Source organism: Hemicordylus capensis, chromosome 6 (assembly GCF_027244095.1).
Source record: "Hemicordylus capensis ecotype Gifberg chromosome 6, rHemCap1.1.pri, whole genome shotgun sequence".
Classification (NCBI taxonomy): Eukaryota; Metazoa; Chordata; class Lepidosauria; order Squamata; family Cordylidae; genus Hemicordylus; species Hemicordylus capensis.
Window position 1 is genome coordinate 142,769,138 of NC_069662.1, and position 14,815 is coordinate 142,783,952.

A 14,815-nucleotide genomic window follows, 5' to 3' on the forward strand; every position below is an offset into this window, starting at 1 on the left:
AAAATCAATTATGCAAAACAATATAGCCACATTGTAGGAAGGAATATGATGTTTAATTTAGATAGCCGAGAAAACAACATATATCCTACCCCTGAAACCCCTTTTGTTATAATAACACTCAGAGCATAAAGGATAGTTATCTGCATATTTCCCTTATTATGTTCTACATAAATCTTCACAGGAACATTAAGTGCCATCAGGCTACTTAATGTGGGGAATGTAACATTCACCTTAAAACAAGGAACCCAGACTGCTCAACTCATCTTCCCAACGGTGTTGGGAAGATGGGTGCTTATGAGTGCTTATGTGAGCAAAGAAATACAGCACAAGCTCAGGGGTGCTCTTTCATAGCTGCCACCATTTCAGCAGTGGAAAGAGACATGCTTGTAACCTCTCTGTTTATATACTAAGGATCAACTCGTGAGCCACATTCCCTCCATTATGGACCTCCACTTCCATATTGGGCAGAGTCCTTAGTTCCATGAGTGGAAGATGTTAACTTGCAGAGAGGGGCGATTCTTACTGATTCCCCCTTCCCTCTGCTGCCCTTTGGATTCCTCTAATAGTCTACTCTTGAGGCTCCTGTAGCCCTCAGGGACATATTTTCAGGGGGCACAGAGGGCTGCAGAGGGAAGGGGGAATCAGTGAAAATTGCCCATTGTGCAAGCAGAACATCTTCTGTTCGTGGAACCACAGGTTAGGAAGCTGTCCATTGTCAAAGGCTCTTCAATGCCTGTCGTATGATGCATTCATTTACTCTGTAGCAGCTTGTCCTTAGATGGCTTTAATGCCAGGTATATAATGGAGGTATAACTTTTTGGAATTGATATGAGAAAAGCATAATTATCCTACCATAAGTTATAAACAAATTATATACACACACTGCCACACACAAAATCAGCAGCATGCGAAATGTGAGGCTATGCACAGCTTGGTGACTGCATGTTCGTATGTGGGCATTTACTTTCATGTGTGACTCTCAAACATTCAAAAAGGCATTTCCTAAAATGCAAAAATGGAGACAAAATAAGGACAGTGATTTGACCAGAGAGAAGTAACAGAAATTAGGGACTGTCCCTGGTCAACATTTCTAATATTGAAAACAAGACTCTAGTCTCTGCCTTGATAAACTCTATTTCAAGTGCATATATCTCTCACTAGCCAGGCAAAGAGGCACCTTGTAAAGTGGCATCTCTCTTATCTTTAGCAAGGGGAGAGTAATTGTCCCTAATTTCATCCCAGCATAACATTCCTCTCAGAGCCTGTTTGCTGATGTCACCCTTATGTCTTTTTTTAAAAGATTCTGAGCTCCTTTGGCACAAGGAAACATCTTATTCTTTTCATTTGTAAACTATTTTGTGAACTTTTTCAGTTGAAAAGCAGGATATCAATATTCTAAACAGGGGTGTAGCAAGGCTGGAGTGGGCGCTGGGACAAAAGCACTTCTCAAGCCGTTTCTTCAGAGAGGTGGTTGGAGAAAGCAAAGAGCAAGCTGCCACCTAGCTGGCTGGCCCTCTTTCTCAGGGGTCCATGGACATTTGTTCCCCCTCATTCAATTGTAGTTACGCCCCTGGTTCTAAAGAATAAGCGAAGCTTGTTCGCAGAGCTTACCGTATTTACCCGAATCGAAGACAACTCTGAATTTAAATCAGCCCCTTTAAAAATTACAACTTAAATACAGATTACAACTGTATTTATGTGAAAGGAAGAGAACTCTGAGTTTAAGACAACCCCCTGATTCCAAACATCAAAGAACTTGGGCAGGGAAGGGGGACTCAGTCTTGGATTCAGGTAAATATGGTAATCTGAGCTAGGAAACAAGCCTCGGGGCTTTTTAAATGCCTGGGTTCAAACCTACAATATGTAATGTTTTGACCACATCCTCTTCTCTTGCACTTCTGGGATTAAGGCAGGGCCTGGTGTCCACGTAAGAGAATGTGGTTTCCAGGCAAGTTTGCTTGAATCCAGCACTTCTCTTTTTAGAAATTAACTATTGCCTGTCCCTAACTTTAAAAGTGGTGCTGGGTGTGTACAACAAACTCCTTGTGCAAGGCCACAGGAGGCTGAAATCTCATTTTACTCCTGCTAACTGTGCAAAGAGGCACCTTTCAAAGCAGCGATTCTCTTATATTTAGCAGAGAGAGACCAGCTGGCTCTCTCCTACCACAGCTCAGCATCCCTCCACTGGTTGTTACTATTGTCTCTACATTATGTTCCTTTTTAGGTTGTGGCCCCTTTGGGACAGGAAATCACCATTCCTTTTTCTATGTAAATAGATTTTGAGAATGGCCTCATTTGCACATAACAGGAAACCGGAGTTGAAGGGGCTGGAGGTTGGATTTTTAGTACATCCAAATGTGTGCAACCGCAGTTCGGACACCAAAGTAACCTGAGGTTTCCCACCCTATACCCCAATTTGTACTTTCAGTCTGTAGCGCCTTCTGAGGTTTGACGGTGCCAGTGTTCCATCTGAACACTGCACTCCAGTCCCACTGAGCTCCAGCCAGAGTTGAGGGAGGAAGCTCCTCCCTCACTCCTGCTGTGATTGGCTGCTGGGGCTGACCTTCAGTCCAGGAGGAAGCACACGCAGCCAGTTCTCCCTCCTCTTGGCTGTCTCCCTGACTGAAGTCGGGGTCCTGCCGGTTATATCCAGATGTGGAGACGTAACCATGTAGGGGAGGATGCCTTGCAATTTGCATTACGTGTGAATGTGGCCATTTTGTTGGAAAGTGGGTGTATGAAGTCCTTGCACCCACTGAGTGTAACACTAGCTCCTATGAGTCCCAGGACTCTACAGCACTGTGTGAGTAGAAACTGGCATCCAATTTAAGCATGATGTTGAATCAGTGCAGGCAACCCCACATGAGAAGTTTGTTTTGCACCAAACAGCTCTTTTAAATAGGGATTCAGGTTTTTTTAATGTCATCAAATTTCCCTCCGTATGCATGTGACTTTCCCTCTTGAGAACAAAATTTACCTCCTGACTTGTATTAATATTACTGGAATAAGTTTTACATTAAAATATTAAAGAGGCCAAAACATGACCAGTGCGATCTTCATCATAGTTCAATGGCTGCTTACTCTGGCCTGAGGTTGTGGCAGTGCCTGAAGAGTATGTGAGTTAATCTGTGAGGCTGTTCTCACGGGCAGCCAAGACCGGGCTGGGGCAACTAAGCCTCAGGGAGAGCGATTATGGAGAGGGGAGAGCGATTATGGGATTTCTGGGGGCTGGGATAGTGCATCACGACCTCCGCACCGCCTGGGGCAACAATGGCCTGTCTAGGTGCACGGTCCGCATGCCTGACCCTTCCAGTTCCGGCAGCCGGATCGTCTGTGGGGAAGGTGAGATTCTGCCTCTGCCTGCCCTGAAGCCCTCTCACGCAATCGAGAGAAAGGGTGTGTGTGAGAGGGTGGGAGGGAGCATAGTGCATTGTGTCACAGATGAAATTAGGGTATTGGTAACACCTGATACCCATTATTCACACACACACACAGAGCTGATTGTTTTTCTTCTCCTTCTCCTACTGCAGGCTGTAAAAATAATTTCCTATTAATGTTTAGTGGATTGTTCAATCACAATGAAACTGATATAATTATCTATCTATCTATCTATCTATTCTGATATATACACTTGAATGATTTAACTCATGTCTTTGGAGTAAATAGAGAAAGGGGCTAAATCAAAATGAAGGAAGAGGCTACTGTCATACAGAAGCAGAACACTAATACTGTTAATCAATTGAGCCCTATGTGATAGAACAGGCCCGATTGACCCCAGAGACATGAGAAAAACCATTCAAATGTAATAATGTTTGCCCTTTATTTTCAAGAGATTTCTCTTTCCTATGAGAAGTGGAGAGGCAGATTTCACCAGCCCTGACAGAAATTCTTCTTGGCCTTTATTAGAGCAAAAGGCAAAAAGAGCAGGAACTAAGCACGGCACTTCCCCTTCTCAGCACAGTTGTTTACCACCACCACCACCCTCTTTTTAAAGGCAGTGAAAATCTAATAACATTTCCCCTTATACTGGCATGCCATAAGATTTTGAGGGGAGATTTTTTGAGTTCTAAAACTAGCTCTAAACTTGTGGTCTTCACTCTCCTTATCTCCAATCCTATGAAACTGCCCCCTCCTCCCTATTAACTGCACAGTTGCTCCCTTTTTAAATAAAGGAACAGGGAACGCCAATAAAAATATGCATAAAAATACAATATTGAAGGAGAATACACATTTTATAATTTATTTGTACTAATACTGAAATGGCCCTGACACACAAAGAACAGGGATTTCTCATTGAACAACTTTTCTCTTCTCACTGCATCTATCCATGTTTCCCATTACTTCTTCTCTTTAGGAACACGGAACAATAAAATAAACATGCACACATTTGTTTTCCCAGTGTGCTTTTTGTTGTGTTCTTGCACAGTGATACTATACACCACTTGTATCTTCTGTTTTTTTCAAAATCACAGTGGATTTTGGTCAGGTTGTTACAGGCAACTTCACTCTCTATACTCAGTATGACCAGGCCTCAAAGAAATGATGTCACAGCAGAACCAACGTGGCTGCTACCTGTTTTGGGGTGGGGGGGTGTCACCAAATAGGAATTTAATGCCTTGGTTTCAGCTGCCTAAGAGCAGATTTCAGCTAACAAACCAAGTAACTTGTAAACACTTTGTGGTGAGAACTGAACAATATATATTTTAGGAGACATCTCCATTAGATGTAAATAAGATAAGCACAGTGGCAATTAACTGCACTAATTGATAACACCTCTCCCTGTGATGTAAATGTTGTAGAGGACCCTGAATTTCATCACGCATGCTTTGACTGTACATGTACAGTAGCACATGCATAGGTGCTGTGTACATTTCAAGGTGGAACATGAGGCGGTTGGAGCCAGGAAGAGCAGTCCTGTTTCTCCTCCCACCATGTGTTCCTTTTACACACAATCTTGTGTGTGAAGGGTCTTATGTAAATCCTTTTCAATGGGGCGGGGGGTAGCAAGGTTGGAGTGGGCCCTGGGTCAAAAAGTGAGGATGGGCCCCTGCACCTCCCATCTGAGGAGAGGCAGGAGGAGAAGCAAAGAGCAAGTTGTCAAACAGCCAGAAGGCAACCCCCGGGGCCCAGGGACCTTCGCCCCCCTTGTTCAATTGTAGCTATGCCTCTGCTCTTCAGATATTCGAAAGAGCTAAACTTTGTCATGGGTGAGCAGGAAGGGGACAGTAGCACAGTAGCAGAATCCTCCACCAACTACGCATATTCATTCAAATGTGAACCACTACATGTACATGCCCAGTACGGGCAGACCTTGCTGCACATGTTGAGAGCATTGCCTGTTGCTGCAGTGCTGCCCCCACCCCCCACACGTTCATTTTAGGCCTTTTGAACAGCTGAAAAAAGCTCTAAATGAGGAAAGAGGTCCCTTATTAAAAGTGATGATTCTCTTATATTAAAAGGGGAGAGCGATTGTCCGTATCTCGACACAGCACAATATCCCTTCAACAACATCAAATATTTATATGCTGCTTTTCAACAAAAAAGTTTCCAAAGCGGTTTACATAGAGAAATAATAATAAACAAGCCGACCCCCACACAGAGCATCTGCACGTTTTTTGGGGCCGGCTACCTCTCTCCCCCCCGCCCCAGTCTCCGGCCGGGCCGCAGCCGGCCTCCGCCGCTGGGCCAGACCCGCCTCCGCGGCCAGGCTGGGCCCCCACCACCGCCGGCCTCCCCGGCCGGGCCAGGCCCACCACCGCCCTGGCCTCCATGGCCCAGCAAGGCCCGCCGCCGCCTCTGTCCTCCACCACAGACGCGCCTCAGCCAATCAGGTGTGTCCCTCCGCTCCGCTGCCCAGCCAATCAGCTGGGTTGCCGGGACGCATCCCCACAGAGGCTGAGGCACGTCTACGGGGATTAAATATATAGATAAGATGGATCCCTGTTCCCGAAGGGCTCACAATCTAAAGAGAAGGGCTCACAATCTAAGGTGTCTACCTTATGTTTCTTTCTAGATGGTGAGGGGGACAGGGAATAATTGTATGTATTTATTATTTATTTTCCTATGTAAACCACTTTAAGAACTTTAGTTGAAAAGCACTTTATAAATATTCGTAGTCGTAGGTACAGGAGCTAAAATTGTGGCTATCTTGAAAGTGGCAAAGACAAGGTTCTGCCTCCTTGAGCGTTCCTCTTTTGAAAGAAAAGTCCCCTCTCTTGTCATTTTAATCAAATATCTAGGGACTTTTCCCTTCACTTACCTCACTGTCCTGACCTTTCGGCCCCCCCCCCAGTAGCAAACTGTTTGTATCAGTGCAGTTAATGCAACATTTTAAACCCACTTTCTTTGAAAAAGCAAGCAAGCGAATGAGCGAGCGAGAGGGAGAGAGAAAGAGAAAGAGGAAGCCATTGAACCGATGAGAGGCATTCTCAGCTCCCTGTAAGCTGGGGAGGAGACAGACTCAGCCTCAGGGTGTTGCCTGACACAGATCTCTCGCCTCAGCCTCTCTGAACGTTGCCTGGCAGAGCAAAACAGACAAGGTAAGCTCCAGGGCTCTTTTTAAGACCGAGAGCACAAATAAAGGCTTCCCTGCACACCAAGGGACATAAATTACTTAAGTAGAAGTTGGGGTAGAGTGGGGAGGATTAGGCAGAAAGGGCAGCAAAACTTTGAAAGGGGTTTCAAAGGATTTGAGTGGGGAGGAGGTTATTGGCAAATATCTTTTTTTTAACCCCTAGATATTCAGCCTTAAAATGTGTTTTCAGCACAATGGTTCGTGTGTCATTTGTCCTATGATTATGTATATCGGTAGCATAAGAAGCTCGGAGGGAGCTGTGTACAAGAACTGAACATGGGCTCCATCAGAGAATTTCCCCATAGGGATCAATGAAAATTCAAAAAGATTAATAATTCCTAAACGGCTTGGCAGAAAACCCTGAAATTTCACATGGTGTTAAACTAAATTAAACACTTAATGTTATCACATGTTGATAGCATTAAGTGTGCAGATTTTCAAGGCTATTGGTTTCTGGGGCTACAAGCCAAAGTTACTACATCTGGGGCTTTTTCGTTTGGAAAAGAGGCGATTATGGGGAGACATAATAGAGGTGTATAAAATTATGCATGGAGTAGAGAGAGTGGATACGGAGAAGTTTTTCTTCCTCTCTCACAACACTAGAACCAGGGGTCAACCCATGAAACTGATGACCAAGATATTTAGGAACAACTAAAGGAAGTACTTTTTCACACAGCACATAATTAATCTATGGAATTCTCTGCCACAGGATGTAGTGATGGCCACTAGCTTTAATGGCTTTAAAAGGGGCTTAGACAAATTCATGGAGGGCAGGTCTATCAATGGCTACTAGTCTGGTGGCTATTGGCCACCTTCAGCCTCAGAGGCAAGATGCAGGGGAGCAGAGGCGTAACTATAGGGGGGCAGGGGGGGCACGTGCCCCGGGCGCCATCTTTTCGGGTCACATGGGGGGCGCCGCCATGACCAAATTTTTTTTAAAAAAAATTTAATACAAATTTATCCTGCTCAGTGCAGCAGCGCTGCAGCAGTCAAGGGAGCGCGTCGGCGCCCCCTCCCCCACGATCGGTCCCTTCCGCACCGCCCACGCCCCCCATTGCTTTGCTGGAGGCCAGTCAGTGGCCTGGCTTGGCGGTGGCGGGCGCCTTTAATGCTGCTCACTGCACCTGCCCGCCCGCCCCCCCCATTGCTTTGCTTGCGGCCAGTCAGTGGCCTGGCTTGGCGGCAGGCACCGCGGCGGGTGCCTTTCATGCTGCTCACTGTGCCTGCCCTTGGCTGAGGCTTGCTCGCTCCGTCACTCGCTTAGTCTGGAACAGCCAGAAAGAGGCCCTCTAGTGGCTTGCCAGCCAGAGGGTCTCTAGTCAGTGACGCACACGTGACTCGGCCAGCGTGTCGAGTCGCGCTGCGCATGCATGCGGTGCATCCGTCCTCCTCTGTTCGCCTGCACGTGGTGGCGCGGTCGCCGTCGCGGAGGAAAGCATCGTTGCTGGGGCTGGGGCTGCACTGCAGCAGGCGCAGGCAGGACGACGAGGACACACACGGACACCCGCACGGAAGAAATGATTCGGCGGCGGGCGGGTGGAAGCAGCAGACCAAGTGTCAGGGTGAGAATGAGTTGCAAAAACTACAGAAGCCACACGTGGGGGGAAAAACCATATTAAAGAATCAGGCTTTTATTTAGCTGCCCAACTATGGTCTCAGGTGCCTAACAGGTGTTAATGTTTGCATTATATGCTCCTCTCTCCGCCCCAAAAGAAAGAAAAACAATCATAAAGATTATTTGGCACTCAATCTTAAATGCATGTATGTATATGGAACTGAGAGTCAATTCCCACAGCCTGGGTAGTACAGCAGTGTGAGTTGACTCAAGCAGTGTAACATAGCTGCCTGTGCATTGTTACAAGGTGTTCCAAGAGAGTTTTACCATGAGTTCTGCTTGCTGGCATGCTCATTTTTGCACTGTGAAAGCTTGCCTTGTGATCTCAGTTTACGCTGAAGTGCTCCTATAACAGCTCCATCTCAGAAAAACCTGCAGTGTTAGCTTTAACAAGTGCCTGTGGTATCCTGCTAAAGACACAAAGTTTGGCAAGAAAAATGGGGGAGGGGTTATATGCCAGGACCTTTGGAGATTGTCTCTTGCTTGTGAGGAAAAACCTAAGTATAATGTAGTGTGTATCATCATTGCATCATAATTCTGTTGTTTGAGATACAGGCCAACTCCACAGGGTTGTTGCTTGTGAGGAAAAACCTAAGTATAATGTAGTGTGTATCATCATTGCATCATAATTCTGTTGTTTGAGATACAAGCCAACTCCACAGGGTTGTTGCTTGTGAGGAAAAACCTAAGTATAATGTGGTGTGTATCATCATTGCATCATAATTCTGTTGTTTGAGATACAAGCCAACTCCACAGGGTTGTTGCTTGTGAGGAAAAACCTAAGTATGTAGTGCACCACTCTGGGCTACTTGGAGGGAGAGTTCGCATTTTTGGTTATTTATTGCATTTTTGGTTATTTATCGCATTTTGAAATTTTTGGTAATTTTTGTTTTTTTTTTAATTTTTAAAACAAAAGTTTTCTGAAACATGTGTGTCAGTCAGATGTATGCTGGGGGCACGGCGGGGGGGCGCAATTTCAGTGCTTGCCCCGGGCGCTGTTTTCCCTAGTTACGCCTCTGGGAGCAACAGCAAGAGAGAGGACATGCCCTCACCTCTTGCCTGTGGGCTTCTGAGAGGCAGTGGGCTACTATCTGAAACAGGTTGCTGGACTAGATAGGCCTTGGGCCTGATCCAGCAGGGCTGTCTTATGTTCTTATTGTATACTTACTGCTATTAAAAAAAAAACACACACACACAGGTTTTGTGTAGGGTAGATTTTAGTTTGTTTGTATTTGTTGTTATTTTATTGTTATTTTGTGAGCCGTCTGGAGGGCTTAGTAGTGGAAAGGTGGGCTATAAATGTTTAAAATAGCTACATATGCCTTTGAACATCTGTTGAATGCCTTTCCTCATTGGTGAGTAATCACAGCTTTCCCCCTCACTCTTAAGAACACAAGAAAAAGACCTGCTAGATCGGGCCAGTGGCCCATCTGGTCCATCATCCTGCGTCATGCAGTGGTCAACCAGCTGCATGTGGGAAGCTGGTGAGTGGTGGAACGAAGGCAACACCTCTTCCAACTGGTGTTCTCTAGCACCTTGAGTTCAGGGACATGCCCCCTCTGATGGAAATATACAGCTATCCAGGCCGGTAGCCATTGATAGCCCTATTCTCTCTTAATCTGTATAATCCCCTTTTAAACCCATCAAGATTGGTGGCAAACACCATATCCTGCAGCAGTGAATTCCATAGTTTAACTACACATTGTGTAAGGAAGTACTGAACACCCGTCAGTATTCTGGGTTTCCAGATAGTCTTTGTATCTCGGTATCTCATTTGAAAAAGTAGGCCTTTTCTAATAATCTAAGTAGGAATTTGTTTTGTGGATAGAGGTGAGGGAGAGAGTGCCTGTTCCTCATGCTGGTTTGAAAATGTTTCGTGTACTTAGTCTCCAACAGTGGTTTTGCCAGCTCTGCAAAACTTCCTGTATTGCAATAGTTAATGTGTAGGCTGCAACTGCAATCTGGTTGCAAAACAGATGTGGAAGAACCACAGTGTTGACTTCTACCGCACCTGCTGAAATATTTTAAACTAGAATAAGGAATTGTCAGCATGTTCTTATTACAAAGGTAGCAGTGTGTGTACGTGTGTTTTAAATATACTTCCCATTTCTCCAGGACTCAATGGATGGGCTCCAGTGTTCTCTCTAATTTTTTTTCATCTGTGTGCGGAATGAGTTTTGTTCTGGGCGGCAGTATCAAGGCAGTGTGCGCACAGGCATTCAGAGTGGGGCCTTCCTGATTCAACCTGAGCAGAATATAAAATTAACTGAGCAGACACTGAAAACTTGTGAGTGCGCACACATGCACACGCCTTAGAAGGTCACTGATTGGCTCCTTTATTTCATAGGACCATATAGAGGCACAATTCAAGGGAGCAGCTAGTTCTGACCCTCACTCACTCACTCACCCCCCCCTTAAGAAAGCCTTTATGTATGACTTTTCACAAGTTTGTATTCAGCAAGGAGTAAATGGCTGCCATCCTGACTAAGGAAGCACTAGCACTTCCAACAAAGTGCTGATGTGTCATGGCTTCTACTGCTATGTTCTGGATTAGTGTGGAGTGCACGCCTATGTGTGGGTGGGTGATTTTCACCAATGTATCTTTCCCCAAGAAGCAGGTCCCTGAGGGTTGCAAACCCCTTGGGGACCTATTTCCAGGGTCAGGAGAGATTAGCCAGAATCACATGGACAGAGGAGCAGTGTGAGAAGCTCTGTGGCTTCCTTAGTTGGGATGTCAGCCAATGTTTATAAGCATGTGGGGAAAGAACCGAGTGTTTCCACTGTTTGGGAAAGTACCCAATTGAAACCTCCTGATGTAAAGGCATCCAGTATAGCAGACAGACTTCATAGAGCCCAGAGATCCATCAGTCAGAGTCAGGCTCAACATAGTAGCTCAAAGGGCAAAGGCAGACACAAAGTGGCTCAGGAGGCAAAGCTAATACCTGTTGCACACTGTGAACCATACCCTGGGGTAACCTGCATATCCAAGTACAAATCCACTTTTGTCATTGATTCAAGACAACCAATCTTTTTTTCCTCAGAGGAGAGAGAAGGCTGAGCGATGTGCAATAAGCACAAGGCTAGTCATGACAAAAGATGTTTGGGTTTTGTTTTTACTTGTAATTTTAAGGAATAGAAAGCTGTGTCAGCACTATTTAGCATAACGTCACATTTTATAGCTGGGGAGCGCTGTGGCTTGGAGAAATACAATTTACCTACGGATCAGGCAAGTACATAGGATGGCAGCTTTTTTGTTGCAGCTATTAAACAACTGGGAGTCAGTAACCCACTGCAACAGTAACCCACTGCAACCAGTAAATCCACTGCAACTCACCCAGAGATCTACCTGTAGATCCAAATCTGCTTTTTGCCTGCCTCTGCAGTACAGACAAAACTCTAAAAGGCATGTCAGCAAGGAGTTCAAAATTCTTCCCTGGTCTAATGCCTGAAAAACAGGTACTTAACAGTACCAGTGTTTTGGGTACTGGACAACTCTGTTTTGGGTGCTTGACAACGCCCCTGTTCTTGGACTTCCAGCATGCAGCAGGAACAGGGTGTGTACGCGCAGCTTGGGAGGTCACCCACAACATGGCTGGTGAGCCATGCATTCAGCTTGGTGGGTCACAGTTTGGGTTTTGCAGGCATGCTTCAGCAGTTTCCGGAAGCATGGTTTTCAGTGCTCTCTACGCTGTTCATTTAAGAGGGCTGTTGATTTCGGAAACCAGATTCTGGTTAGCCACAAACTTGTAGCAGCTGGCTTAGTATTTTTCTATAAGATTTGTCTGCTTGTGCAAATATGAATATTTGCATGAGCATGTTCTATTGCATTTAGAATGAAAAACTGTAAATAACATTTTTGACCTTAGAACTATCAAGTAAATAAATTACAAACTCCGTTTGCCAGAAACCTGATGATGCATATTTTCAGATTAGTCAGTGGTTAATGTTATCCTTCACCCGAAAAGAGAGAAGTTAGATCCCATTTCTTGTGCCTGGATGGCCACTACTGCATCTGGGTTGTTGTTTTTTAGTCAAGCGGCCATGAGGCACTGAGAATGTGCCACAATAGGTGTGTGCCAGGGAGAAATCTGCAGTAACTTAACCATGTTTGCATTAATATAGGGCTGCACAGCTTTGGCCCTCCAGGAGGTTTTCCTGACAGGGCTTTCCCCCCAAATCCAGTCCTGATTGGAGTGTGTCAGTCCACATATTTGCTGGATTTAATCCAACCTCCCTGTGGGCTATCAGGGACTAGGATAGACAGGACTTTGATTCTCCCCAAATGGAGCCTGCGAATTCTGGCATAGACAGAATTATGTCCTGGGTTTAAAAAAATCCTCTATTTCCAGCAGCTTGCGGGGCGGGGGAACTCCGGGGATTCTGCTTTCTCCAAAGGAGAAATGATGGAGGTGGTGATGGCTAGGCGAAGGAGGTCCTGATGGCTATGCGAATGGTCCATCTAATCCCTCGAATTAAAATGGCTCGAATCTGCTGTGAAGCAGATTCGCTCTTCAGATACCCCAAGGCATACAGCCAGGTGTGAAAAACCTCCAGGTGGTTTTGGATTACAACTTGCATCTTCCCCAGCCATAGTGGTCAATAGTCAGGGATTATGGAAGTTGTAGGCCAACATCTACAGGAGGGCTGAAGTTGTGCAGCCCTGCCTTAATCATGAAGCTTGACCACATGTGGACCACATGTGGTTCTCATGTTGTACTTTCTGCAGTCCAGATATGCAGAAATGCTTCAGCATGTACTAATCTGTATCTGCTGATCAGGACCAGCTTGGCCTATACATTTTATTCATGACTAGTTAAGGTAGTATCTCTTCTATCTTCTTCCTTCCCTGTCCTGAACATTAGATTGTGAACTGCCCAGAGACTTATGTATGGGGCGGTATTAAAATGTGCTAAATAAATAAAAATTTCCAGCACTCTTGGCTGTGCATTACAGCACTGTACCAGAAGTGCAGGAAGCTTTGACAAGCTCTGTGGATTTAATATTAGTTCGCTGAACTCGAGTGTTCCAGGCATTCCAAATAAAACGGGGTTGCTATTGACATGTGGTTATACTGAGATGGGAGTGGAAATATGGGTGATAACTCACGTTTAATATATCAGTTGATCGGTTTTTCATCTAGATGATAATTGCCTCCCCCTGCTCCCCCAGGGATTGTGTAAATTCCATGCCCCCCTTTCTTATTGTTGTGAAAATGTATTACTGGGCAATAACACTTGTGAACAAGTTGCTAATTTAAGAGGCTATTCACACACACGTGCAAAATTAGGCTAAGAGAGCCCAGCCCAGTTTTGCATGTGTGTGTGAGCCACCGGGATTGGATCGATCCCGGCATCTACATGGTGGCAAACCCACCTATTTAGTCACCCTTTAAAATGAGGTTAAGGGAGCGAGTGTTCCCTTAACCTCATTTTTTTGCTTGTGAGTGAGCACAGCAATTTGCAGCCACAGCTGGCACACTCAGGGAGGGGAGGGGGATTCCCATAATGGGCCGCGAACTTGCATGGTGCATTATCAGAGCTCCAGGATGTGGGGCAACTCACGGTGGTACGTCCCAGCACCCCGACCCTCAGAGCTTCTAGGGGAGCCGCTGGTCGTCTGGGCGGGCAAACTGCCCACCCAAGGAAGAGAGGACAATCATCTGCGGGGAAGGTAGGTTCGACCCGCCTTCCCTGCAGCCCGCCTGCGAGGCCTTCTCACAGAACGTGAGAGGAGGTCTAAGACTCTTACAGACATTCAATGGGATTAAATCAGGACCTCTCAAACTTAGTTCCCCAGATGTTGTTAGACTATAACTCCCATCATCCCCAGCCACAATAGTCAAATGGCCAACATCTGGAGAACCAAGTTTGACAGCCTCTGCATTAAATGAACGTGTGAGGAAAGTATGGGGTTGTGTCAGCAGCAGTCTCTGTGTCCAACCTATATGCATTCGTTAGAACTTCTGTAGGGAATCTCCCCATTTATATCTTTATATGCGGAGACCTGTTGCCACTTGATTGAGAACCCTGCTTTCCCCAGGTTTCTAGCTGAATGGAGAGAACCCTGTCTGTGTCCACTAGATGGCCTAATGGATGTGTGTAGGCCGGGGTCAGGCTGCTGCGCTCTTCCCATGCGCATTCATTACCCTGATAAGTTATTTTGAAAAGATTCAAGCTGACCCAACACCCATCTTGCATTGGGATTCAGCTCTGAATTGATTTTTCGAACCCATGAAAGAGGCTGAGCTAATCAGGTTTGAAGTAGTGTGTTTAACCCCTGCTAACTGGGCAAAGAGGCACCTTTTTAAAGTGGTGATTCTCTTTATTTAGCAGGGGGAGATTAACTGGCCCTATCCAGCCCCAGCACAGCATCCCTCCAGTGACTGTTGCTGGTGTCTATCTTACGTTTATTTTTAGATTGTGAGCCCTTTGGGGACAGGGAGCCATCATATTTATTTATTTATTATTTCTCTGTGTAAACTGCTTTGGAAACTTTTGTTGAAAAGTGGTATATAAATTGTTGTTGTTGCTGCTGCTGTTAATACAGAGTTGCTGCTTTTACTTGAGCACAGGAGCCTTATACTGTAGCCCTCTTGCAGATGATGGCCTACAGCTCACATCATCCAT

The 14,815-nt window shown here is 45.6% G+C and overlaps 1 protein-coding gene across 7 annotated transcripts in view; it reads left to right on the forward strand.

The window, feature by feature from the left end:
- APBB1IP (amyloid beta precursor protein binding family B member 1 interacting protein) overlaps positions 1-14,815 on the forward strand; it is a 104,852-nt gene that overhangs the window by 16,542 nt on the left and 73,495 nt on the right. The window contains exons 1-2 of one of the 7 annotated variants that reach the window (XM_053262353.1): positions 5,894-5,988; positions 6,355-6,539. The exons of 2 other annotated variants lie outside the window; for them this stretch is intronic. Coding sequence is in view for 1 of the 5 variants with exons in the window: in XM_053262352.1 (XP_053118327.1) it covers positions 8,092-8,136 (45 nt within the window). In the remaining 4 variants the exon portion in view is untranslated. Of the gene's footprint in view, positions 1-5,893; positions 6,039-6,354; positions 6,540-8,043; positions 8,137-14,815 lie in introns of those variants that run through there. 4 more of the 7 variants (XM_053262355.1, XM_053262354.1, XM_053262356.1 and 1 more) reach the window with 4 other exon arrangements.